The sequence below is a fragment of the Zosterops lateralis genome (genome assembly GCF_965231275.1).
Source record: "Zosterops lateralis genome assembly, chromosome: 2".
Classification (NCBI taxonomy): Eukaryota; Metazoa; Chordata; class Aves; order Passeriformes; family Zosteropidae; genus Zosterops; species Zosterops lateralis.
Window position 1 is genome coordinate 28,834,360 of NC_139763.1, and position 24,074 is coordinate 28,858,433.

Genomic DNA, 24,074 nt, shown 5'->3' on the forward strand with positions numbered 1-24,074 from the left:
CATCTGGTCCAACCTCTGTGCCCAAACAGGGTCATCCTACTGCACCCTGAGGGGAGATCTTGTCACAGTTACAACTTCTTACACGGTGGAGAGGCACACACCGACCTTTCTCTGGCACCAACAAGAGCACCTGAGGGAATGGCCTGAAGTTCTGTCAGGGGAAGTTTAGGCTGGATGTCACAATAAGGTTTTTCACCCAGAGGGTGGTCAGGCACTGGGACAGGCTCCCCAGGGAAGTGGTCACAGCCTGACAGAAGCATTTGGACACTTCTCTCAGGCACACGATGTAATTCTTGGGGCTGTCCTTTGCGGGGTCAAGAGTTGATTACCTTTGTGGGTCCTTTCCAACTTAAGAATATTCTACGATTCTGCAAAATTGCGTCCAAGTGGTTCTCTTTACTATGCAGACACCTGTGCAGATCTGGAAAGCACATTGGGGAGTAGGCAAATGGTGCTTTCAAAGGACCAGACACCGACGGTGCCAACGCGACACACGTGTTGTCTATGTGTGTGCCCACGTCGGCCTGTTCATGCCAGCAGGTCACCGCCCAAGGACAACCACAGTGGGAGGCGACAGTTGACCGTGCCCGCCGGGCCCTGAAGCACCCCCAAAGAGCAGACGAGGGCCAGGGGAGGCCGCGGGCGCGCCGTTTCCCGGGGCACGCCGGGGGGGAAGCGGCACCCGCCGGGAACGCGCCCGGGAGCGCGCCGCCCGCTCTGAGGGAACAGCGCGGCACGCGCATGCGCCGCCACCGCTCCGGCCGCGGCCAGGGACGGGGAGGGCGGGCGGGGGAGCGGGCGCGCGCCGCCGCCGCGCCTGCGCGGGCGGTTCCGGGGCGGGCGGAGCGGGGCCGAGCGGAGCCGTGGGTGGCCGCGGCCGTGCCCCGCGCTCTGCGAGCCGCCGCCGCGGGGCATGGTGAGCAAGGGGCCGCTGCTGCGCCTGCTGACCGCCATCAACCGCAGGAGGATGAAGCTGCTCATGGGGCTCGCCTTCGTCGCCTACGTCGCCTGTGAGTGAGCGGGGGTGGGGGCGGATCTGGCACGGCCATTCACTGCCCGCTGGCGGGGCGCCCTCCGTGCCCTCCCCGCCATGGGGGAGAGGAGGATGAGGGGGAGGATGCGGCGGCACGTCCCGCACTCCGCTGACTGCCCCGTTCCAGGCGCGCCGCAGCGCGGCTGCTCCGGCCCCGGCGGGGTAGGGGCTCCTCGCGGCTCCGGGCTCGGCGTTCTCCCCTTCCCTGCCCTGCCAAAACTTTCCCGGGTGCCGTGCCGGGCGTCCCCCGTCAGTCGTCGCTCCCTGCCCCGTCCCGAGGGCGCGCGGGGAGCGGTGCGGGCGGGACGGGGCTCGGGAGCGCTTCCGCAGCCGCTCTTTCCTCAGACCGCGCTTTGTCCGCCCCCATCGCCACCTGGTAGCGGTGAGCAGCCCTCGGGGAAGTTTTTCCAGGGTAGGCCTCGTGTCTAGTTTTTGTAAAATCCTCCCAAGTCCTTTGGGGGCTAAATAAATGTTTGTTTATTAACTCAGCGCGTAGCTGGAGTCTTAGGAGCCGGGAGAGAGGCACAGAGGTGCTTGAGAAAACCTTAGAATAGCTGGTGACGGGGATGTTTATGACTTCACTTACTAGCAGTGAGTCAGATAGATTTAAGATGGATTTAAAACGTCGTCCCGTCAGCTCTCTTCCCTTATTTGTTTTTTCTTTTGCAGTTTTAATTTATTTTATTTTAGCCTGCTTTGTTTTCAGGCTCAGGTAGATTCTGTGTGGACAGGACGATGTCAGTTTAGGTGTGGAGCAAACCATTCTCCTGATGCTTGAAGGCACATACATATAGGTGAGCTGGCTTTGGGGGCGAGTGTGTGCATCACATTTCACATCCTCCCTTTGGATTGGGAAGGTGAAGTACAACGCAAGTAAATTTGTCAGAGGGGTGGTGTTTCCTATCACAGAAACACAGCAAATGCCCTCATTACCACATGGTATTGTCTATACTCGACCTCACTATTTAGATAGTTCTCTTGCCTTTGAAGTTGTGTTTCAGCTCTGACTTTCAGGACAGTGTTTGTCCAAGTGACTTCAGGTCCCTTGCATCTTTGATGCCTGAAGTTTTAGCTTTCATATTTCCCAGTTTCTGTATTGCATTAATATATAACTCTGAACTTCATATAAAGTTTTAGGAAGGTCTCTTCACAGTTTAGTTAGACAAAACAATCCTTTTCCAGCCTGAGAACTGTTGCAGCTTCAGGCCCAAAAAGTATAAACAGCAAATAGAGGAGAGCAATCTGGAAAGATGAGATTTCATAACCTGAAGCCGTAATTGGACAATTAACCCCAATATGTGAATAGACCAAAACTTATAAAAGAGTGAAAACCTGTGACCCGTCGTCCATCTTGTGTAGCCTTAGCTGAGCTCTTGTACTGCCCAAGGTGTATCCTTTGAAGGTCTCTTTAATAAATACCTACTTTATTCCTTTAATGCTGTTTAGCCTCTGTTCTAGGTAGCCTCTCAAGGCATCATCCTGACAGCTTAATGCCAGTTCTTACTTTGAAAGGCTTACATGTTTTGCTAAAAATGGTAGTTTTCAAAACAAAAGTTAATAGGCTTCTGTGAAAACTGAATATGAGTGGCAGTTGACATGGACATTGGGACCTAGCTATTGATTATATTCTGTGGACAGTAGTTTGTGTTTGCTTTCTAACTTTGTGAGTAAAAGTTAGCCTTAAGAAGAAGCCTTCTGACTGCTTGGGGTTTTTTGGGATTCAGAAAGAAACTGGAGGAGGAGAGGGACTGCAGGTCAGTATGGCAGAAAAGTGGCTTGAAAAGGGAATAAGTTGGTGTCTGATGGGAACATGTTTTTTGCAAATCTAACATGCTGTGCTTTCCCATCTTTTGACTACAGATCAAAAGTAGTGGAATCCTTAGGTGTCAGCTATGTAGTGTGATATGGTAGCAGATGCCACTGGTCTATCAGACTAGAGAGAATATTTTTTGTTTGCTTTTCTCAGAAGTGATTATTTATGATCCCATTCACCTACCCTGAAAAGGTACTCCCCACAGTGTTACTGAATCATCACTACGCTCTGCTTGCAGTCAGATAATGCCCGACTGAAATAGCAGGGAATCTGAGAAAAGTGAGCTGCTGGTGTAGGTGTATGTGCTGGCACTTCTTACATTCCTTCTTTCTGAAGTACTCCCCAAATGACTAAGTGTTTTTAGGCTGTGCGCCTCCTTTCCATGAATTTCCATTCAGTATTGGGGCATGGGCATTCAGACTTGGAGCACATTCTACAGGAATGGAATAGTTGGCAAGTACAGTACTTTTTTGTGAACTAGAGGATAGACTTTTTTAGTAGTGCCATTTTGTCAGCCTGTGTGTGAAACCCTGAGCAAATGTTTTGGGAGTATCATTTAGAAAAAATGTCTTATTTCATAGAAATCTTTTGCCTTTGAATGGAAATTTGTTCCAAAGATGCCTGAAGAACTTCTCTGTGTGAGTTTAACTAGAGAAAGTACTTTTTGCTTACAGTTGAAAGGCTGTGAGTTATTTCACTCTCAAGAGTCATCGAGTGGCTCTCTTGGTAGTTTCACACAAGGTGGTGCATGGCTGGGCTGTCTTGGGTATTTCTGCTCCACATCCATACAGTGACTGAAATTTCTTTGTTGTGCGCCAGATGAAGGAACTGGTCTGGACTGAGATAATTCTTATGTGTTACAGCTGTTTGACAGCATGGCTATTTGACAGCTGTTTTGGCCCAGCTTGAGGAGGCAGCACACAGTGGTAAAATGGGATAAAAGCTGGCAGTGCTGCTGGCAGTGTTCCTGTCACATGCTCTGCAGTTAGGAGACTCTCTCCCAAGGAGTCCTGTTTACTTTGGTTGAAGTCCCACCATGATATGACACTGTTAGGGTCATATTAAAGATCCCTAGAACTCCTTTATGGACTTCACTCAGTTCCCTAGTAGCACTAAGAGCCAGAAAGATCCTTGATTTGGATTTGAATTAAGGTGGTATTTGATGCCTCATTTATGTAAATCTGATTTATATTAATTTTAAAAAATAATTCACTTGAGACATTGTGCTGTGCGTGATTTGTATGTATAAAAATAGAAGTCAAAAGGAGCATATCTGTGCAGCAGGCAATTAAAAGCTGTTGTAATTTAAGCAACTGTTTCCTGGGAAAAGGAAGGGAGAAAAATTTTATACTTACTTTTGCCTTTTCTGTAGGCCCTAAGTGAAAGGGGTGATGTTGTTCCCCAGTGCTCAGGTGATGAATTTGGAGATACTGCACTAGCAAGCTGTCTGAATCGCTCTGTAATATGTCAGACTGCTACTCAATTTTTTTTTTTTAAATACTATTCATAATTAGCTTAGTTGACTCACTCAGTGCTATCTTCTTATAGTGGGAAACTTTGCCCATTTAAAAGGGCAGTGCAAATTCAACCTCTGGGGGAAGTCTTCTGCTCCAACTTTCCGCTGATTTAACCGCTAGCAAAATAGTGCAGGAGTGCTAATGCTAACCAGAGTGTGGGGAAGGGGTGTGTGAAGGTGGACCAAAACAAATTCTTTCAGTCATGAGCTCCACTTATATCGTCTTGAAGCTGTTGTAAAACCACAGCTTCAGAACATGAGGTTATTATAAAGAGGGATGAAGTGGGTTTTGTTGTCTGCAATGGGAAAGGTAGACAGATCATAAAAGAGCAGTCAATTAAATCAATAATGTTAAAAAGCTTCAGTGTCACCACAATATGGATGACTTATATGCAGGCAGAGGGTGTTCTGTTTTTAAAAACCCGACCCTTGTGTTGGAATGTCAATACACAGACACCTTGAGCTCACTCCCTTGGATGTTTTAAATGTTTATTCAGCTTTACATGGACGTGCAGTCATGCTTCAATGGTACTGTCTTTGCAGAATCAGGACCTTATTTAAGTTGTTGGAAATACACTTACGATTTTGTAGCCAGGATTTAAAGACCAGAGCTCATCAATCTGCATGGTTTGCTTTAATCTTGATGCTACTGTAAATAACCTGCTGATGTCTTGACATGACAGGGCAGTTGCATGTTCATAATGAAAAATTTAAGAGCTCTGTTTCTGGTAAAGTAGAACAGTTCTCCTTACTCATTTGTAGATCAAATGGTTCTCAGGAAGTATTATCACTACCCTTGTTCCTTTTCCAGGGGGAAAATGCAATAGTAGGGTGCTGTCAGGAGGTCCAAGCTCAAGATCTCATTTCCTTTGTGAGATAAATTATAGCACAGCTATTAGAACAACTTAAAAATGAAATGTCAAAATAATGTAAGGGAAGTACATCCTGTAGTGTAGTGGCTTGACTGTTCACGGCATTGTTAGTTTGCATGGTTATTATCCTTTGTTTTATAAGATTAGCCATTTGTTTTTGTCAGATTTTTGTCAGCTGGAAAGAATGCAATATTCTCTTCTCAAAATGTCGAGGTGTGAGTGAGCTTTTCAGTTTGAATCTTACCAGCCTTTTGCATGTTGCTTGTCTTGCATGTGTTCAAAATGAAGGTTAAATGGTACTTAATGGGTTTTTTTGATAAGCTTTTACTTCCGCTTTTCATGATAGAAAAGCAGTTATCAGGCTGTCTCAATGTTATTCAGCATCAGAAATCTTCCTTCCCCAGCCATTTTATAAGTAGATGTCAGGGTTGATTGGCCATGGAAGAGTTAGAAATGGTTGTGTAGGACATCAAGCTTGCTTGCTTTTTTTGTCAGCTTGCCATGGATTCTCCACCAGAAAAAAAAAAAAATCAAACCCAAAACATTTGCTGGGTGGGTTCACATTCACCCAGTTGCCTTTCATTTCTGGGTTTATGCAAATAAGTTCACTGTCCCTGCTCATCAGGCTTGCAACTAGCTGTACTGGTGTAGCTTATGAAAATTTGTTCATGCTTCAGTTGTTGGTCAGGAATTATGCCTTGCTAGCCATGATGTTTTAAAACAATTTTTTGCATCCTGGATAAATTAATCTTATGGTTCCTCTCTTATCTCCATTTAATATTTGTCTTTAATCTTTTACCTCCACTTAGTATTTGTCTCTTCTGCAGCAGGTGCAGGCGATAGCAGCGTCATCATTCTACTCAAGGACAAACATTCTTAGAGCTTCCACCTTCTTTACCCTCTGTTTTTGCAAAGGGGAATATTTCTCTAACATTTATGTTGCTTGTTTCTTTTTTTCTAAGGTTGATTGAAACTGGTAGTTTTCAGCATCTGATTTATGGACTGTAGAGAGGGAGAGGTGGGGGTTATTGCATCAGTTTACCTGAAGGCGTTTGTGAAAGGTAGCTGGGAAAAGTGAGTTTGCTTCAGCTATAGTGCTGACCATTGGAACATTCTGGGAGTCCACTGGAAACAGTCTTAGCTATCAACAGATGGGTCAGTGGAGGAGTGAGTGGTAAAGAATGATATGCTGAAGATATGAGGCAGGAAGGAGTAGTAACAGTGAACAGAGAAGTAAAAAAAAGACTTAATAACCATCTGGGAAGCTAAGAACAAAATTCAGTCATAAAGTGAAGATGCTAATTGAAATGTAAGAAAAAGTATCCTTGGCTACCTTCCCATGCAGTATGAAGCTCCATTAATTCTTGTAAAGAAAGAAAATTTGCATAATGTTATATCTCACAGCTGTGGGAGAGTATTGGTTTGCCAAGGTTTAAGTGTTTGTTTTTAAGAGAGGGTGGAGAAATTTCCTGGTGATTGTGTTGCCTTTGTTTTGCTAGTTGATCACTAGCTGAAGGGTTGACATAGAGTGGCAGTGGTGCTGTCCAGGTTACAGAGAGAGCATTTTCCCTTAGCAAACCCTGTGTCCTTGTGTCTAGGATACTTCTCATGTGAGAAAAGCTACAGTTCCTATCTGCTGTCTTTGATTTGGGCCAGAAACTTTACTGTTGAGCAAGGCATCAGTTCAGGAAATGCAACAAGAACTACTTGTCATACAGAGATCTGTGTAGACTTACCAGAGGTGTATTTTTCTTTAATCTTTTTTAATATTCAAGTTGTACATTCCCCAAAAGCATAATCATAAACTTCACTCAATGGAAGGTGACATTTCTTAATACAAAGTTATGATTAGTAATTGTATGTTGTTATCTCCACTAATAGTGCAAAATACTCTCATCAGTAAAATAATTTTCTAAAGCAAAATAACATACTGCTGGAATTACAGATGGAATACAGTTGAAAAGGGGTTTTTATTCTTAAAGAATCTAGACTATAAAAGGTGGTTTGAAATCGTAGAATGGTTTGCATTGAATGGGACCGTTAAAGATCATCTAGTCCAGTCCCCCACTGCCATGGGCAGGGACATCTTTCACTAGAACAGGTTGCTTAGAGCCCTGTGCACCCTCATGTTGTTTCCAGGAGTGGGCCATCCACAACTTTTCTGGGCAACCTGTTCCAGTGGCTTGCCACTCTCACAGTAAAGAGTTGCTTCCTCGCATCTTACTTAAATCTACTCTCTTTCAGGTAACACCATTGCCTTTTAAAGGTCCTGTCACTACAGGCCTAGTTAGAAAGTTTTCCTGCATTGTTCTCATAAGTCCCTTTTAAGTAGGGCCACAATAAGGTCTCTTCAGAGTCTTCTCTTCTCCAGGCTCTTCTAGCCAACTCTCTCAGATAGTCCTCATAAGAGAGGTGTTCTATACCTCTGACCATGTTTTGTGGCCCTCCTCTGCGCCCTCTCTAACAGGTCAGTGTGTTTCCTGTCCTGGGAGCCCTCGAGCTGTATGCAGGCAGTGTCTCATGAGAGTGGAGTAGAGAGGAAGAATCACCTCAGTTTACGAGGTGACCACACTTCTTCTGGTGCAGCCCAGCATATGATTTTCAGTTTTCTGAGCTGAAAGTGCATGTTGCCATTTCATGTCCAAATTTTCCACCAGTACTCCCAGGATCTTCTTGATGGGGCTGCTCTCAGTCCTCTTGTTACCCAGTCTGTACTGAGGTGATTGTTCCAACCCAGGTGCAAGACCTTGCACTTGGCCTGGAACTTTGAGGTTCATGTTTGGTTACTCCTTAGGCTTGTTATTGTCCCTCTGCATGGCATCCTTTCCCTCAATACACTTACCAGCCCAGTGTCATCTACAGGCTTGCTGAGGGTGCACTCAGTTGCTCTGTCTGTGTCATTAATAAAGATGCTGAGCAGTGCTGGTCCCAATATACCTCCATGATGGACACCACTTGTTACTGATCTCCGTTTGGGCTCTGAGACTTGGATGCAGCCACCCAACTGCCATCTCTTGAGTAGTCCATCAAAGCCATATTTCTCCAGTTTAGCACAAGATGTTGTGTGGGAAATAAGATTTTATTTTTATTAATAATTTATTAAGTCTCCTAAAGAAAATAATTGTTTTCTTTACATTATTAAGTATGTAAAGTAATTAAATAAAAACTTAATTGCAATTGTGTTAAAAAGCATTTTATTATGTCCCTTTGCATGCCCTCCCATTGTGTCAGGTTTGCGTATGGAAAGAAAAACCATATTTTTTCCAGGAGACTGAAGTTGCTGAGTGACTGTGGAGAGTCAGATTTACGCAAAAAAAACCCCAAACCCTCTTTTGAATACTGTTGCACCGCTGAAATGGAAAGTTTGACTGAGGCAATTCACTTTGGATTTTCAGAGCATATGAGTTTGCTCTAGAAATTCTGGATATAACTGCATATCAATTCATATCATTCCAGCATACTGTTCCTGTTGATAGTGAAATCTGTTTGTAAAAACATTATCTCATAATCTTTTTATTAGGAGGAGCAGAAATTGAAAGGAGGGAGATACAGGGGAAAATTCCTGTGCTTTCAGCTAAATCTATTTAGGCAAAAGTTTGTGTAAAAGTTTCTATTACACGGTGTCCTGGAAATGCAAACAACAAAGCAGTTGGGAAAGAATATGGTTTTAAAAGAAATTGCATCTGGTTTTGGTACAGATGGATCTCTATGGACATCACAGTTTTGCTTTTTTTAATACCTGTTTCAAAATGTGTGTGATGCTGAAACTAGTGTTGTCACTAATAATTTCAGATACTGATTGAGAAGAAAGGTAGAGGCTTCTTTTAGGATTGTGGTTTTTTCCCACCTTCAGGTTGTGCAGTGTTATTTTTCTGGTTCCCCAGCCTACTGTGGATGAATTAATTATGGCATGCAATGTTCTCTTAGTACAGTAATCTATATTTTATAGAACCTGTACAAAAAGTATTACTGCAGATGACAAATTCAAAGGATATTCAGATAAAAACATACATCCTATTCTTATGGTTTGAGGATCTGGAAAGATAACCTTTGGCTGCTATGAAGTGCAGCTGGTCAGAGTTAAAAGTCTGACTATGATATTTAAGTGTCCATTTAGTAGATGCTCAGCAAAACCCCAGCCAAGTGCTTTGGGTTTCTGTTGTGTGATTTCAGAGATTTTGTAGTTTGTATTGTTGTTTTGGGATTTTTTTTTTAACTCATGTAGGCAGGGTTGGTTTGTATCCAGAGGATAGCTCCTGGAGTATTCCTTAGCTGACAGTATCCCAGTCATTGCAGTCCTCTTCATCCAGCATCATTTCAGAACAGGGCTTCTCTAGAAAAACTAAACGAACTTTTAAATTACCAGGAATGTAAATATATTCAGTAGGAAAAAAACCAACAACACATTCTTTACTCATATATGACTAATTGTCTTTTAAGGTAGGTTTGTGAAGTCTTGAAAACCTACAACAATTTGATGTAAGGCTGTGTTTGCCAAATAGTTACAGCTTAATCTCAGAGGCTGGGGAAAGAAAAAAAAAAGCATTGGGGTTTTCTAAAAACCCTGAGTGATTAATGTTTAGTCAGATAAATATAAATACCTCTTTAATAACAATACTGTGATTAGGGCATTAAGAAACAAATCTTTTTTTTTTTTTTTTTCTAAAAAAGGTTCTTTTAGGGAGTTCTCCATCCTTTCACTCAAGGCATGTTGTTCTTCCCTGGAAGCCTTCACTTTGAAGTGTAATGTCTGTGGGAATGATTAATAAGTTATGTATTTTACTCTTCATAGTACCTGCAATTAATCCTTGCAAAAATGCTGCAGTAAAAATTATTTCTCTTGTTGTTTTATGAAAAGGATGCAAAGGAAAAAAAATCATCTCAAGACAGGTAGGTGTAGTCCTGTTTGTACTCCTCCTACAGGCCATTTAACCAGGCTACAACAATTCAGATATTCTCATCACTTCCCTAATGGCAACTTAGTATAACCTTAATCAGTCATTGGGTGAGGTTTACAATCAGTCTTTGAAAGAAGAAGTAGAACCTGTGTCTTTTTCTCTTGTAGGTGTGTGTCTTAATTCTTAGCTTACAAGTCATGCTTCTGTCTAGTCTAATGAATCACGAATTCTTCCCTTGCAAAGAGTTCCAGCACATGGCAGGAAGACTATGTTTATGAATGCTCTCTAGTTGGATGAGTTGGAAGTTCTTCACAGAGTATGTTCTATGGGGGGTGAGGGTGTTAAATCTCTACAGTCCGAGAATTGGCACAGGATTATTATCCTGGATTAATACCTTTTGGCTTAAAAGATTTGGCTTTAGACTTGAATTTTTAAAACTGGCTTTTACAGTGAAGTTCTGGGTTGTGTTAGTGTTTGCTCAAATTTGGTCCATTAGGAATCTCATGCTTTTGAAAACTGGGTTTATGTGTAGTGCCCAATTCGTGACCTTGCTGATGTGGAAGATTTTTAAACCATCCATGTTTGCAGCTTTTGGGGCTTGAACTCGATGCACCTGTCAAATGATTTTGTGATGCCTGCAAGGATTTTCATCTTGAATTTAGGCTTGTAATTTTCATGGTTCTGCTTGTGGATTTGGACCTGCTTACCTCTGTGTTTCATCATTCTTGCCTGAATGTCAAACCAGCCTTGACTTAACCTTTAGGGCAAGGAAATCCTCTGTGAGCTAGAGTTGTGCTTCTGGTTCTGCTGCTGGGTAAGCCTGTTATGTAAACAGCTGTGTATTTGGAAGAAAAACAGCCAAACCTTATTTCCACTCTTGTACAAAATTCTTAGCTCTGATCCCTTCAGCCTTGGTGCAAGCTCCATGTGAGCACCAGTAACCAAAGAGATCCTTTTTAGAATTGTGGGTTCAGAATCCTTTGTGAGGACATTCAGTATGTTGAAGTGAATTTTTGCAACATCTCTCTACACAAGAGACTTCAGGGTTCTTCAGATCTCTCTGTATAATAGTTCCTGTGTGGTTAATTTTGCAATTTTAATTTTTTTTTATTTTTTTTTTCAGTGATACCCAATATGCTTCATAAAAGTTTAATGCAAAGTCATGTACTCCTACAGAACTGGAGTATCAAAAACAGTGTTTCTGGAAGGATGTGAATGCCTTTTTGAGCTTCCCTCCCCTGCTGTGGACACTGGGCACACACAAGTCACATGTTTTCTTTAGGAAACCAGTTCTTTGTGTGCAATGTGGCTTCGCTGTCTTAGCAACAAAACTGGGAGAGTGGTATTTGTGTTGCAGCTGGCAACTCCTTTTTTTTTTTTCCTTCAATCAATTCCTACTTCACCAGCTAAACCCAGATGCTTCCTGCCACTGCACAACCACTTACATTATTTGTATGGGTTTCTGTAGCCCAGAAAAATAATTCTTTGTCAGTATAGCTCAGTTGTGTTTAACTGGAGAATTCTGTACCTGTAACTGCCAGATCGTCATCATTCATTGAAAGAAAGCAAACTGTATTTCCATTAGTGTTGTCATAACATTATTCTAAAATCCCAGCGAGAGGGTAAATAACTTGAATTTAACTGTGCTCAACATTGTATCCAGTTTTCACAACATTAAATTTACTCTATCTACTTAACACAAAATCCAAATTATTTTAAAATTCAGTTGGATTTTATAGATTTTTTTTTTCTTATATAATGAAGTTTCCCTATCTTTTCCCCGGAAGATGGCAGGAGGTTTTATGGTATCACCACAGATAACACAGGGCCCTCCTACAGCTTATTTTGTAGTCTGTCATGGATTCTTTTGAGCTACTCGTGAATTACTCAGCAGCACTCAGCACTTAAAAACAGTTCAGTAGCTTTGCCATCCCCTGAGGGCTAGAACAACTGCATTACTGAACCCTCATTTGTGTACTCCCCGCTCCTCCTTCCTGGGAATGTTTCATTTCTCCTGTCTGGAAGGTGCCTGTGACTGTAGCAGCGTGTTTTGTTTTGTTTTTGTAACATCTCATCCTCTGCTCGAGCTCATTGAGTAATAGTGATGGAAATGTATGTGCAAAGCCTAAAGGTAGGCAAAATATGTTACTGGCTGCTGCTCAAGATCTACAATACAGCTAACCAAATCTGTGGTCATTTTAGAAGTCTTCTGTATGTATGGTAATACTGCATATGGCTGCTCCTTAAGACCCAGTGTAATTTGGGTGCTTAGCTTGAGCCTTGTCTCTTAAAGAGCAACTCCAGAATGATTTTCTGGAGATATTTGGAGTATATTTCCTGTGTTGCTTGTTTTGCAGAGTCCCTTACAAAACTGTTCTGTGTTAACCTTGCTTATCTTTATGATGCAGACTTGTCAAGTCTTCCTTGGCAGTGTAGCCTGGTTTATGGCTTCTTGTTTTTTCACTTTAAACTGTATTCTGTTTCCAAATTGAAAGTTAATAGCAAAGTCAGTGTTCTGATACTCTTCCTATAATCACCAAAATCCTGAGCAGAAGATTTTATTTTTTCTAGTAGAAAGTAATTTGGGCAGCTGGATATTTTTGTGAACCAAAAATACCTGTTACATCTTTGGTCTTTGATTTTGTATTGTGATTTATCTTTCTGTAAAACTTTTTCCATACAAACAGTCACAAATGAGTTTTGGTTGCTTACAGAGGCATTTTATGTTATATTGCTTAGATACCTTTTGTCTCTTCATCACAGTATATATGTATTTAGACACAATTATACGTGCACAGAAGCACTTGCTACCTTTAATGCAGGACTCTTGAGGCACCTCTTGGGACTGGTTCAGCTCTCACCTGTAGTGGCCAGTCTTGTGTCACTTGGCACTTTCCAATTTGTGTGGTTCGGGTCTACAGGGCTCCTTTCTTGCTCACGTCATTTTTTCCAGTATCCCTAATAAACAAGTCAAGTGTTCTGGTTTATTTATTCTGTGTGCAGTGATAAATTATGGTTTAGATAATTCTTGTGTATTTTTTTCAGTCTCATGTCATCTCATCAAGATTCCACCCATACTCTGAAACTAAATTCTAGACACTTATATATGGGGGGTGTATATGTAACTTAGATAATTTGTGATGAACATACTTTATGTTGTCTTAAATTCCTTCTGATGAGAATAGGAAAAAATTACCTCAGGTACTGCTATATGACATTCTAATGTTCTCTCTTCTTATTTTCCAGCTGTATGGGGAAACGTTGTCAATATGAGGTAATGTATATAATTTTTGTATTGAATATCCTTATGTTTAATAAAATGAACTTGCATTCCCCATTAATATATATAAGGTAGGAAGAAAAACAGCAACTCACATTATTGTTTGGGTGGTTGCTAAGTAGCTGATAGCATTTTTTTCTTAAAAAAGTGTTCAGTCTCAAAAATGGTTTGCTGTAGATCTCACCCAAGATTTTCCTCACACTTCATCTGCTTTTCTTTGCACAAGTTTGTCTTCTAATTTTGGCCAGTTGGTTAGCATACCTGGTTGTATAGGCTTGGAGTCTTCTTTTCCTCAGCGCAGATGTGACTGTATCTCAGTGATAATGTGGGCTTAAATACTGAAGAGCAGCACATTCGCCACTGCTTGACATTATTATATTTCTGTACCTAGAATCAGAAATGTGCTTTGGAGAGTTTTTCCTCCTCCACAGTTAATTGGTAGAGAATATGATGGTTTAAGTGCTGAAAAAAAATCCTGCATTGTTCCCTAGAATTTTTTCTTTTAGAAGGAGAAAGACAAACAACATGTATGCAAAATGTGCAGATTTCACATTTCTGCTTGCATGTGAGTTTGTCCTGCAGGAAAATTCACCGGGAAGACCCAGCTGCAAAAGAAATTGAAAAGAATGTGGGGACAGCTTGTTCCCTACAGCAAAGTCATTGTGTATAGAGGAGAAAATATTTCACCATGTTGTTTTGCTAATAAAAGGGTTTGCTATTCAATTGCCACTCTTAGCAGCACATAATAGGGAAAGTTTGAGACAAAATAAGAATAATAATGAATTTTCTCTAGGCTCTAATTCACCCAGGACAGCTCACCCTGGGGTGTGTTCCTGTCCCAAGTGGTCCACTCTACTCTTCTTGGATCCCATCCTTGATGCAAAGAGTACCCAGCTGTCAGGCAAACAGGTGCTGGGCTGCTGTGGCTTGCAGATGGAGATATCAATTAGATTACCATGTTATCATGACCAGCAAACTATGGCAGTTTAGCAGCTGTTAACATGAGCAGCTGAGCATTTCTTAACAAAGGACAAGAACCTCAGAGAGGGGTTTGTGGAGGACAGGTGGACTCCAGGATGTTTATTTCCTGATAAGCTGTCCTTACAAATTCTGCCACTCCCTGCCTCTGAATTCTTACTTGAGATGTCCTTTATAGAGCTATTGAGGGAGAAAATTATTTCTGAAGGACTGATGTTGGTCCTCAGCCAGTAAGATTGTCTTTGTTAGGAGGAAATGCTCATTAAAAAAATAGACTGCAGATTTGCCAGTCCTTGAGTTGCAGGATTTGTGAGTAAAAAACAGTAGGAAATATTTTTGAGGGGACCTTTTTAAATTCTGATGGGTTTTCCAAGTTTTTCTTCCTCACTTATAAGAGAGGAAACGCTATCTGTTCCACAGTTGTTTGCATATTTTTTGTAGTTTTCTATTACTTGGGAAAACATTTTGAAAATCCATCAGGATATCTTAATATCCATTCCTTATAGTAAATTCGTTCTACATTAGCTGCAGGGGTTTTATTTGCCACTAGTGCAATAAATGACAACTTAGCTTGAACAGATGGTTCAGGGAATATGTGTCTTAGTGTAGGAATTTACTGTATTCTTTAGAGATACAAATGAATCTGGTCAGTAAGGTCTTTGCTTCGGTAATAGACTGAGTTGACTTTTTTTAAAAAGTGAGAGTTTTACAGAGGATTATGAAGGGAATCGTTGCTTTAACTTCTAACAGTGTGGTGTATATATATATGTCTGCTTAACAAAGGATCTTCTGTTTCTCTAGGTGTAATGAGTTCAGGTCCCAAGAAAAGGAGCTCTGTTTTTCACTTGAAAGAACTGCATTTTTATGTTGGATACCCATGAACCCTCTAGTATGCAAAAACTTAACTACTGTGAGATAAATAATTCCTCTTTCAGAAAGTTTAATTGAAAAAAAAATATAATTACACAAATGTAAGGAAAATTGCAAAACCTTGATAGGAGAGGTAGAATTTAAAAATACATATTCTACACTTGTAAAAATGAACATAACTGAGACGCTTTACACAATCAGCTAAAAGAGACCACACAGATTTGTGCAAGATACCAGCCTTTTAGACAGTGTCCTCTTTTCATAAGTTACCACAACATACTTCATTCTTGGCCTCATTTCAAATGAGTTACATTGGTGTGAGAAGTCAGTATTGCCCATCAGGTGGTCACTGAAGACACATTTTAGTGCAGTTGGGGTTTTTTCCTGTGTGTTTGGATAAGCTTAAAGTGAGATGTTTGCCTAAGGGAAAATGTTTTATCAGCATATAGTAAGCAGAGACCCTCAAAGAGACATTTTGGGCCTTTGCACAGTAAAATTTCACTCAAAACCAGTAATTAGACACTTTTCTAAAATGAAGGTAATTTTCTATGTGAAATGAATGTAGTTTTTATTGATACTGCTCTTTCCTGTGGGCTCAGATCAGTTTCTGCCAAACTGATGGATTGATGAATTTCAATGGAAATTAATTCATGGAATTAATTCTTTAATTCATTCTGATTATGTTTTTGAAATAATACTAACTTGAGATTCTTTGAGGATGTTTTAATATGCTGTTTTAATATGATGCAGGTGCAGTGGAGCAGTTATTGCTTAGGTGTGGATTATTTTTTTTCTTTTCTTGCCAACAGGTCTCTTCAAGAAAATGGAGATCAGAAGGTGGAAAGTAGAATAGAGGAGGTTAGTTTGCTTATAGTTGTAATTCGTTTTATTTTGAGGACTCCATTTCACTCATTTCATATTGAAATGGTATATTTAGTTTTATCCCATTACTCCTGATTCTGCTAAAACCCAAGTGTTGGATTTGTGATTGTACGTAAGTTTTTGAACTGTTCTTTCTTCTCTCTAGTGGAGTTTCTAACATTGATCTATGACTCCACTTTATTTTCATTAAAACCTTCCTTGAAAGTGATAGCTCTGCTGATACATTTGCTGCACACACTAGAATCCTCCCAAGAACTGTTTTATTTGTTACTGAAAGGCTGTACACAAATTCTTTCCTCTGACTGCCTTACAAAATGTGAAGTATGTACAAGGTGCATTACAAATCTGAAGGTGTCGAAAATTGCTTTGTTTTGTTCTTAACTAATGAACAAATACAGCAGTGTCTGTGGCTGAGGAGGGTGTGTGGTGCCAAGGTTTTAAGCACAAGTCCTGGCAATTTCTGGAGTAGACGGAGGGAGTGAACATACTAGTGGTTCAGAACTGCTGTACTAATACCTCTGAATTTCGATTTCAGCCTAAATTTGTTCTGAAATACCGAGAATGTGTGCAACACATCTTTCTCCAACTGTTTCAGCCTTCCTGTCTAATAACAATAAAAAGAAGTATTAAATAGAAAAGTCCTTGAGGTTGATACCCCTTACCCTTGTATGGATGTGTGTTCCTGTACTAGTATAGTCTGGTCTGCTTAGTGTCTTGTATTCCAGCAGGTTTATGTAACAGTTGTTACTCTGGACACAGTGAGCAACCCACTGAAACTGCTTAAAATCAATGAAAAGCTTGTATTCTTAGTTTGACTTTTTGCATTTCTCTCTCTCTGGTTTTTTTTGTTTGGTTTGGTTGGTTTTTTAAAAAATTCTGGTAAGTGTTGCAACAGGCATTGTGAAAATTCCAGTTGTTTAAGAATGGTGAAATACTTGAAATTCAATGTGTAGATTAGAGTTACTGTAAGGTCTGAGAAGTTGGGCATTTCTGGATCCTATTTTTAAAGTTGTTTAATGTCTTACACCATCAGAATAAGTATAACTGTTTCAAGAACTATTTGCTGTTCCATGGAGCTGAATATTTAATGAATATAAATGACAGTACGTATTATTTCCTCTTAACATGAATATGCAGCTTTATTCAGTTTATGAAGTTCTTGAATTGTCTAGGTCTAACCAGAAGTATTTGTGTAAAACAAATTAATGATGGTTGCTGATGTGCTGCCACTTAGTACCACTTAGAACCTCTGACAGCTTTCAACTTATGTATAGCCCAAGAGGGTAAATTTTGTGACAAGGCTTTAGTGAACTTAAAAATAAGAGTTCAGGAACTCCTGTAGAAATTCAGCAGGACTGTTAGAAATTTGGGTCCTGTGATAAAGAAACTGAAACTAATACCAGATTAAGTGATTTTCTCTTCTAAAGCTGCAAAAGTGCAAACAGAAGTCTTGGTAGGTAAATCATATTTTCTAACAAATTTCCTTTGAATTTTTTCTTAAGTCTAAATATACCCACAAATCATGATGTAGAACATATTTAGATATTTCAACATGATGTGTCTTTAAATTTGCATAGCATGTTCTGAGAGAATTAGTCATTTCACTGGAGCTAATGCCTCTCTCTGTGTCTGTGTCCTCTGTATGCTTATCTGTTGTCCATTTAAATAGTTGATGTTTAAATTATTGTCCCATTGTTCTGTTGCTGGATATAGATTACCTTTGACAATCTCAGACAAGTCACTTACGACTTCACTTTGCCAAATAGGAATCCTGACATTGGATGTCCTTGTCAAGACTATGGTACTCGTAGCTTTGAGATGTTTTGTTTTCAGTGGTAAGCTAAGGGATTTCATTTCACACTTTTCAGGGTGATTTGATTTTTAGTGGAAAAGGTTCAAGGCATTTTTTTTTTTTTTGTGTAAAGGAGGCTTTAAAATACAGTTTCTTGGAGTGTGTTCAGTAAAGATCTGCATAGGAGACCGTTTGCCATGAATTTTGCTCTAAGGCAGCTTCCTATATGCATGTTTTGTGATGTGAATCCTGTTCTGTTCTTTAAAGATTAAATGTTTTTCCTTTATTTTAGGCTGTTGCACCTCTAAGGGAGAAAATCAAAGATCTAGAAAAAAGGTATGTCATCTGCTGAACTAGGGAAGTAGCTCAAAGGCACTGTTTCTTTTCTGTAGTTGTAGGCTTGAAATAAATTTTTGTATACACTTTCAGCACCTTTGATTTGCTATTATATATAAGTGAGTACAGGACATTGAATGCTAAGACCGTAATGGTTAAGGTATTCAGGCTGATGGATCCTACTAAATCAAGCTGAGAGTAAAAGTTCGTAAAAGTTCAAATCCTGTGGAGGAGTTTGCTATTTGGAGTCCAGCTGATGAATGGATTACCGCAGTTTATGTCTGCTAAGACACACTGGTTTCATCTTCAAGAGACTTAAAATATGTTTTACCACACTTTTCCCATAATTGTGATTAGTTACTCTGGTTGAGCTACAGCACAGTGATTTGCTTGTGCATCTTAGCCTGCATATGTGCTTTGGATGAGCCTGACTGACCTGCTTACCTCAGGATTTGTAGGGAAATGTGTTATCACTCACTCACTCTGCCTGTTCACCTTTATGTCACATCAGTTCTCTGATCGGAGTGTCCTCATGGACAGATGATTTCATCACAAAATAAGGTCTGGTATGGCATTGGGAGCTGTCAGCTCTGACTAGGACATGCTGCTTTTGCCAGTGTTTTGCAGGTGACACTGTTGGTGTCCCTGGCAAAGCAGAGAGGGCTGCATTGCAAAGGGCCAAGTCTGGATTGTCCAAGCAGTACCAGTAAGCCCTCGTGGGATATTGCATACTGGTGGTTGTGTGCTCTTCCTCTGGAGAGGGGACAATACCATCTCTTGCTGCTGGCCAGAGATATGCTTGACACACCTGCAGTGCTTTGGTGTTCAGAGTTTGGTCTTGTCAGTGAGTAGCTGCCCCTCCTCCTCCACCCTCCTGGGCTGTAAGGATAAAAAGAAAAGGAGAAAAAAAATCAGTTCTGTTCTTTACAATTGATTTGAAAGGTTCAGTGACCTGCCACATGCAGTTTATTTCAGTTAGAATACTGAGCTGGTTGCTCATCTCTTAATGTGCACATGAACTTCATAGGTTGAACTAAGCATATATTGGCAATGTAAAACAAATTGCAAATTGTGTCACCACCTTACCAATTACAATAATAAATTGATTTATTTAAGCTTTGTTGATAGTCCAGTAAACCTTCAGTTGTGGGTAATTCATGTATTTTCTTCTGTCATCCACACAAGATATTTATGGGAGGGTATCCTGATTGGCTCTTTCTTATTTCATAATTGTTTTATTTTTTCAAATGAGTTAAGTAGAACCATTAAGTTAAAACTTCTCCCACAAGCCATATGAATACTCTTGCCTTTTCACGTGTTTTGATAAGCCTTGTTTCAAACCTCTAGGAAAAAGGAGAAAGAGCCAAACTATTTTTTACCCCGTATGAACCAATCTGGAAATTATACCTTCACAAAAGGGGTACTCTTGTTATTATATTTTTATTATTTTTCAAATAATGTAGTGATTTACCTCTGGTGGTTCAGCTGAATGTGGGTTGTTGGAATTATTTTTTTTTTAATTTCATATCTGTGTGAAGTGGCAGTTAATAACTGCTCACTGTCTATTGTCAATTCTAATTGACAATATTATTCTAATGTCAATGTTTTCTTACTTCATAAGCTGATAAAACCTGAAAGCAAGCCATCTTCATGCTTTTGAGAATCAGGAAAGACAAGTATTCCTTAATGCTAGTCTCATGACAAGAGATTGTTTAACTGAAGTTAGAGCTGTAAAGTTTTTATTAAGAATTTGCACAGCAAAAGCATTGCCATGTAGTCATCAAAGCAAGCATGAAGTCAAGATAAACTCCATTTTGTTGCCAAAAGGTCATCACTTGGCTGTCAGACTCTATCCCACAACCTCTAAACTGCTGTTGGTGTAATAGAAGAAGCAGAAAATGGTTATGAGGTCCCTTTGGCAGCAATATGACTCCAGGCTGGTTTACTGCAACCTTAAAATAGTGGTCTTGGGAATGGAGGAGAGAGACTTGCCTTGCATGTAGTTATTTGGCATTTAAACTTATTTTGAACTCTATAAATCTCTTGTTATGAGTGAATTTTCCCTCTCTGTTTCAGAAAGGATGTGTTTTACAAGTCTGCATTGTGCTGTGCACTGCCGTCTTTCATTGCTTCAGCATAAATCAAAGAAATTGTTAGTGACCTGTGTAGTGATGTAAGGCAGGTGTGGGTAGCTTCTTTTTCGATCTCTCTGTGTGGCTAACATTGGAAGGTTCCATTGCCATATTTCCCCTCTTCAAGAAACTGAAAGCAGCTTTCATGCCGTTATGAAAATTGGAAAAAGTACAGAAGTATGTCTGCTCTGGTGCTGAAGAATTCCTGTTGAGCCAGTACTGCAGGTTAGAAGCAGAAGAGGAGGTGCTTCAAGATCACAGTTGTAGGGTCAGTTCAGTCAGCATCTGTTTGTGAGTGGAAGAAAATACAGCTCTTGGCATTTTTAGCTTCTGCGTGCTACAGCAGGCTGTCTCTAGCCTGTGGACTTATTGGAGGAGAAGAGTAACCATAGCTTCATTTTTGTGCAGTGTTACACTGATACTTAGTTAAGGAAAACCTGAGCTAGTATGTTTTCAAGACTATGAGGCTAATTACTGAAATGAATAAATAAATAAATAAATTTCACACCTTCTTTCAGAGGACTTTGTTGCTCTATGCAGAATGCATGCCAGGGAGGGAGAGAAGTTATTCTAAGGTTTGAAGCATCAAGAGCTTGAGAGAGCACTTAAGGTTCATATGTCACGTAATTTTATTTTATGGTGATTTTGGTTTGATTAAGTTCTTGTAAAGAAGGTGCAAAAATTAAATAGCTAGCTTGAAGACCATCAAATAAATGGCGTTCTAGTATGTCTAAGAAAATTAAGATTAATTTTCATATTGAATAAGCTCTCTTGTAGAAATTGCTGAAATATCTTAAAATGTGTTTTTTCAACGTTATGATCATAAACTTTATATTGGTTTTTGTAAAACTTTAAGGAGAACTAAAACTTTACATTGTAAGTTTCACACTGAAACTTCAAGAAGTGTTTGAAGTCAATGGGGTAAGTCAACAAAATTTGCCTTGTTTTACAGAGCTTTTTAAAGAAGGTTGTTTGCCTTTTAAAACTTTAAAAAGAAGATGTCCAGTCACTGTTCATGCTTTGTTTTATTCTCTTCTGATGTCATGCCTGGCACTAGTTCTGCTTTCAAAAGATAAAAGTCAGTGATTCATTATATAAAATCAGGCAGAAATTTTAAAAGCACTCTATGCAGATGAATTTTGATATGTCACCATGCATAGGTATTGTCTTGTCTTGACCCAGATTCTTTTTTAGAATACAGGACTAAATATACTCTTAGCATAACTTTAGGAATGGAAGACTTGCAGAGTAGTTTCTCAGATATCAAAGATGTATATGAAAGAAACCAGGCTGAAACTTACTTAGTTTTCCTCTTTGTTTTGAAATGTTCTGTAGTTTCACCCAGAAATACCCACCAGTGAAATTTTTGTCAGAAAAGGATCGTAAAAGAATCCTGGTAAGTTTGTGTTTGTTCAGAGGTTGTTTTGGGGAAATACCAAAAAATTCTGTGGAATGTAATCTGTTTTCTAGGAAAAGGCATGAGAAGGGATGAAGGGAATTACCTTGGATGCCATAACCTGTGTTGCACAAGTTTTTGGGCGCTGCTTCACTTATTTATGTTGTTCTCAAACTCAGCATATGAACAAGACACTTGGACTCTGCTTATGAAGTTTGACTTGCCAGCTAAACTGCTCTTCCCTGTTAATTTTCAGGATCATATTGCCAAAGAGTCTTTGTGTGTGCTCCTAAATGGCTTAAACTTGCGGAGACTGGGAAAATTTTAAGCACATCTTGACAGGAACCTTGTGTGACCAAACTGGGCAAAATCTAGTCATAAGGCTAGAAAAGAAGTTGCTCTGCAAGGAGTGTTCATCTCTCTGTATCTTCTCTGTTATTTCTGTTATTTTGAAGCAACATAAGCAGTTGAGGGTGGAAGAGGATGGCAGGTTAAGTCAGGACAAATAGTTTTCCAGGGCATTCTTAAGCCTAGTGAATTGTGCTGGAAGTCAGCTTTCCAGTTTTGTCAGCAAACACATTTGAAGTTATCTGTGGTCTAGAGTTTTCCTTGTTTCTGTTTGTCCGGGGAGGAGGAGGAATTGTCCCCATGTTTTGAAGGCAGAGAAAGTATAGCTACTTGAGATGTGTAAAGTAGAGTATGAACTTCTGCTTCCCTTGTAGAAAGTAAAGTCTACAACAAAACCTTGCTAACATGCCCAGCTTAGCTGGTGCTTTTGTTTGCTTTGACTTCAATCTTGAAGAAAAAAACTGGAAAGATGCAGATAAAATTATTTTACTGTGTTGTTAGGCAATAATCTTTATTGCTATTACAAAATTCCACAAAGAGGTGTTACCAAATTAGTTTAGTTCTGCAATGGTGTTCTGTCATTTTTATGACGGTCTGAAGGAGGGAGACCTGTAGACTCCCAGTGAATAGAATTGAATTGAATAGAGAAGATAAACTGAGGAAAAAAGAGATTTAATTTTGAAAATTCCTAAATTGTGCACTTTGTGTGTTTGGAAGGGTATAAAATAACCCTAATGTCTTGTTTTCTGTGTAAGTGAGAACAAAAGTGTCAGTGAAAGCTGTTAACAGGCTATGGAACTCTTAATGTTCACTTCCAGATTTTGCCACTGAAAAATACTGTATATTTTGTTGAAAACTGTTGCTTCAACAGAGATGGCAAGTAGTTGGAATAGGAGTGTTTTCAGCTGACTTGGACGTGGATAGCTTTTTGGTTCCCCGTGTATTTTGTAGAGTTTAAATGACTACAGAGAAAGCTGACCAAAAGGAGTGGCAGATTGTTCTGACTAGTTTTGTGCCAATTTGGATGGGCATTCATAGGCCTCCTGCCCATGTGGGCAGTTCCTTTCTGTTACTGTGTTGCTGTCATAATCCTAGGGGAAATAATCCATGTTGTTTTGAGTAGCTGAAGTTCCCATAAAAACGTTGCATGACACTTCAAAATTCTCAAGAATTGGCCAGCCAAGTGAATTTTGCTAGATCATGTATTTTTGCTTTGTATTTTTTTAATACTACATCTTTTTCTAGAAGGCATTCTTAATTTGATTTAACTTTTTTTTTTTTGTAATTCTGACTGCAGTCTCCAGCTCCAGCCTGGAGATCCCCACAGCACTGTCCTGACGAGACAACAGTTCTAACCGTTACTTTTTATTAAATGGCATCTCTTTGGAGATGATTTCTGGTAGTGGTGGTATGTCAGCCGAGACCAGATATCCTGTTACTTTCATTGAAAACAGATCCTCCACTTGTTGTGCATGGTTTATCTATTTCCTGTGTTCTCTGAAGTTTCTAGGCCACAGGCTTTCATATACAAGAGAAGGAATTCTGTTTTTGTGGAAGGTAGTATTACCATTGGTTCAGTCTATTGGGTGGATTTTTTCTGAATTGAAAATAGTAAACTGATAAAAGCAGAAAACAAAAAAATGAATATAACTTCTTAATGAGGCACAAGATGTTTTGAATTTGATTGGAGACCACAGAAAGGTGTAATAAACTGACAAACTTATAAGTGCCTCTGTGCAGATAATTATCTGTAATGTTTGTACCTTTTAATAGGTACTGAAGTTACCAAGCATATGTGCACTACTAAGTGATTAAATATTTTCATTAATGTTGTCTTAATAAAGAATTCCTTTTTAAGACCCAAGTGTTGGTACTCCAGTTCTGATATGGATATGATTCATGCACAACTTGTGATTATGTAGATTAAT

At 39.8% G+C, this 24,074-nt stretch overlaps 1 protein-coding gene across 2 annotated transcripts in view; it reads left to right on the top strand.

Annotated features, from left to right (window-relative positions):
• Positions 1 to 883: 883 nt before the first annotated feature.
• UXS1 (UDP-glucuronate decarboxylase 1) overlaps positions 884 to 24,074 on the top strand; it is a 55,498-nt gene continuing 32,307 nt past the window's right edge. Inside the window, exons 1-5 of one of the 2 annotated variants that reach the window (XM_083884853.1) lie at positions 885 to 1,010; positions 13,379 to 13,406; positions 16,070 to 16,118; positions 18,227 to 18,270; positions 21,738 to 21,798. In XM_083884853.1, the coding sequence (XP_083740979.1) occupies positions 914 to 1,010; positions 13,379 to 13,406; positions 16,070 to 16,118; positions 18,227 to 18,270; positions 21,738 to 21,798 (279 nt within the window). In that variant the 5' untranslated portion in view covers positions 885 to 913. Of the gene's footprint in view, positions 1,011 to 13,378; positions 13,407 to 16,069; positions 16,119 to 18,226; positions 18,271 to 21,737; positions 21,799 to 24,074 lie in introns of both variants that reach the window. The other variant, XM_083884854.1, reaches the window with a different exon arrangement.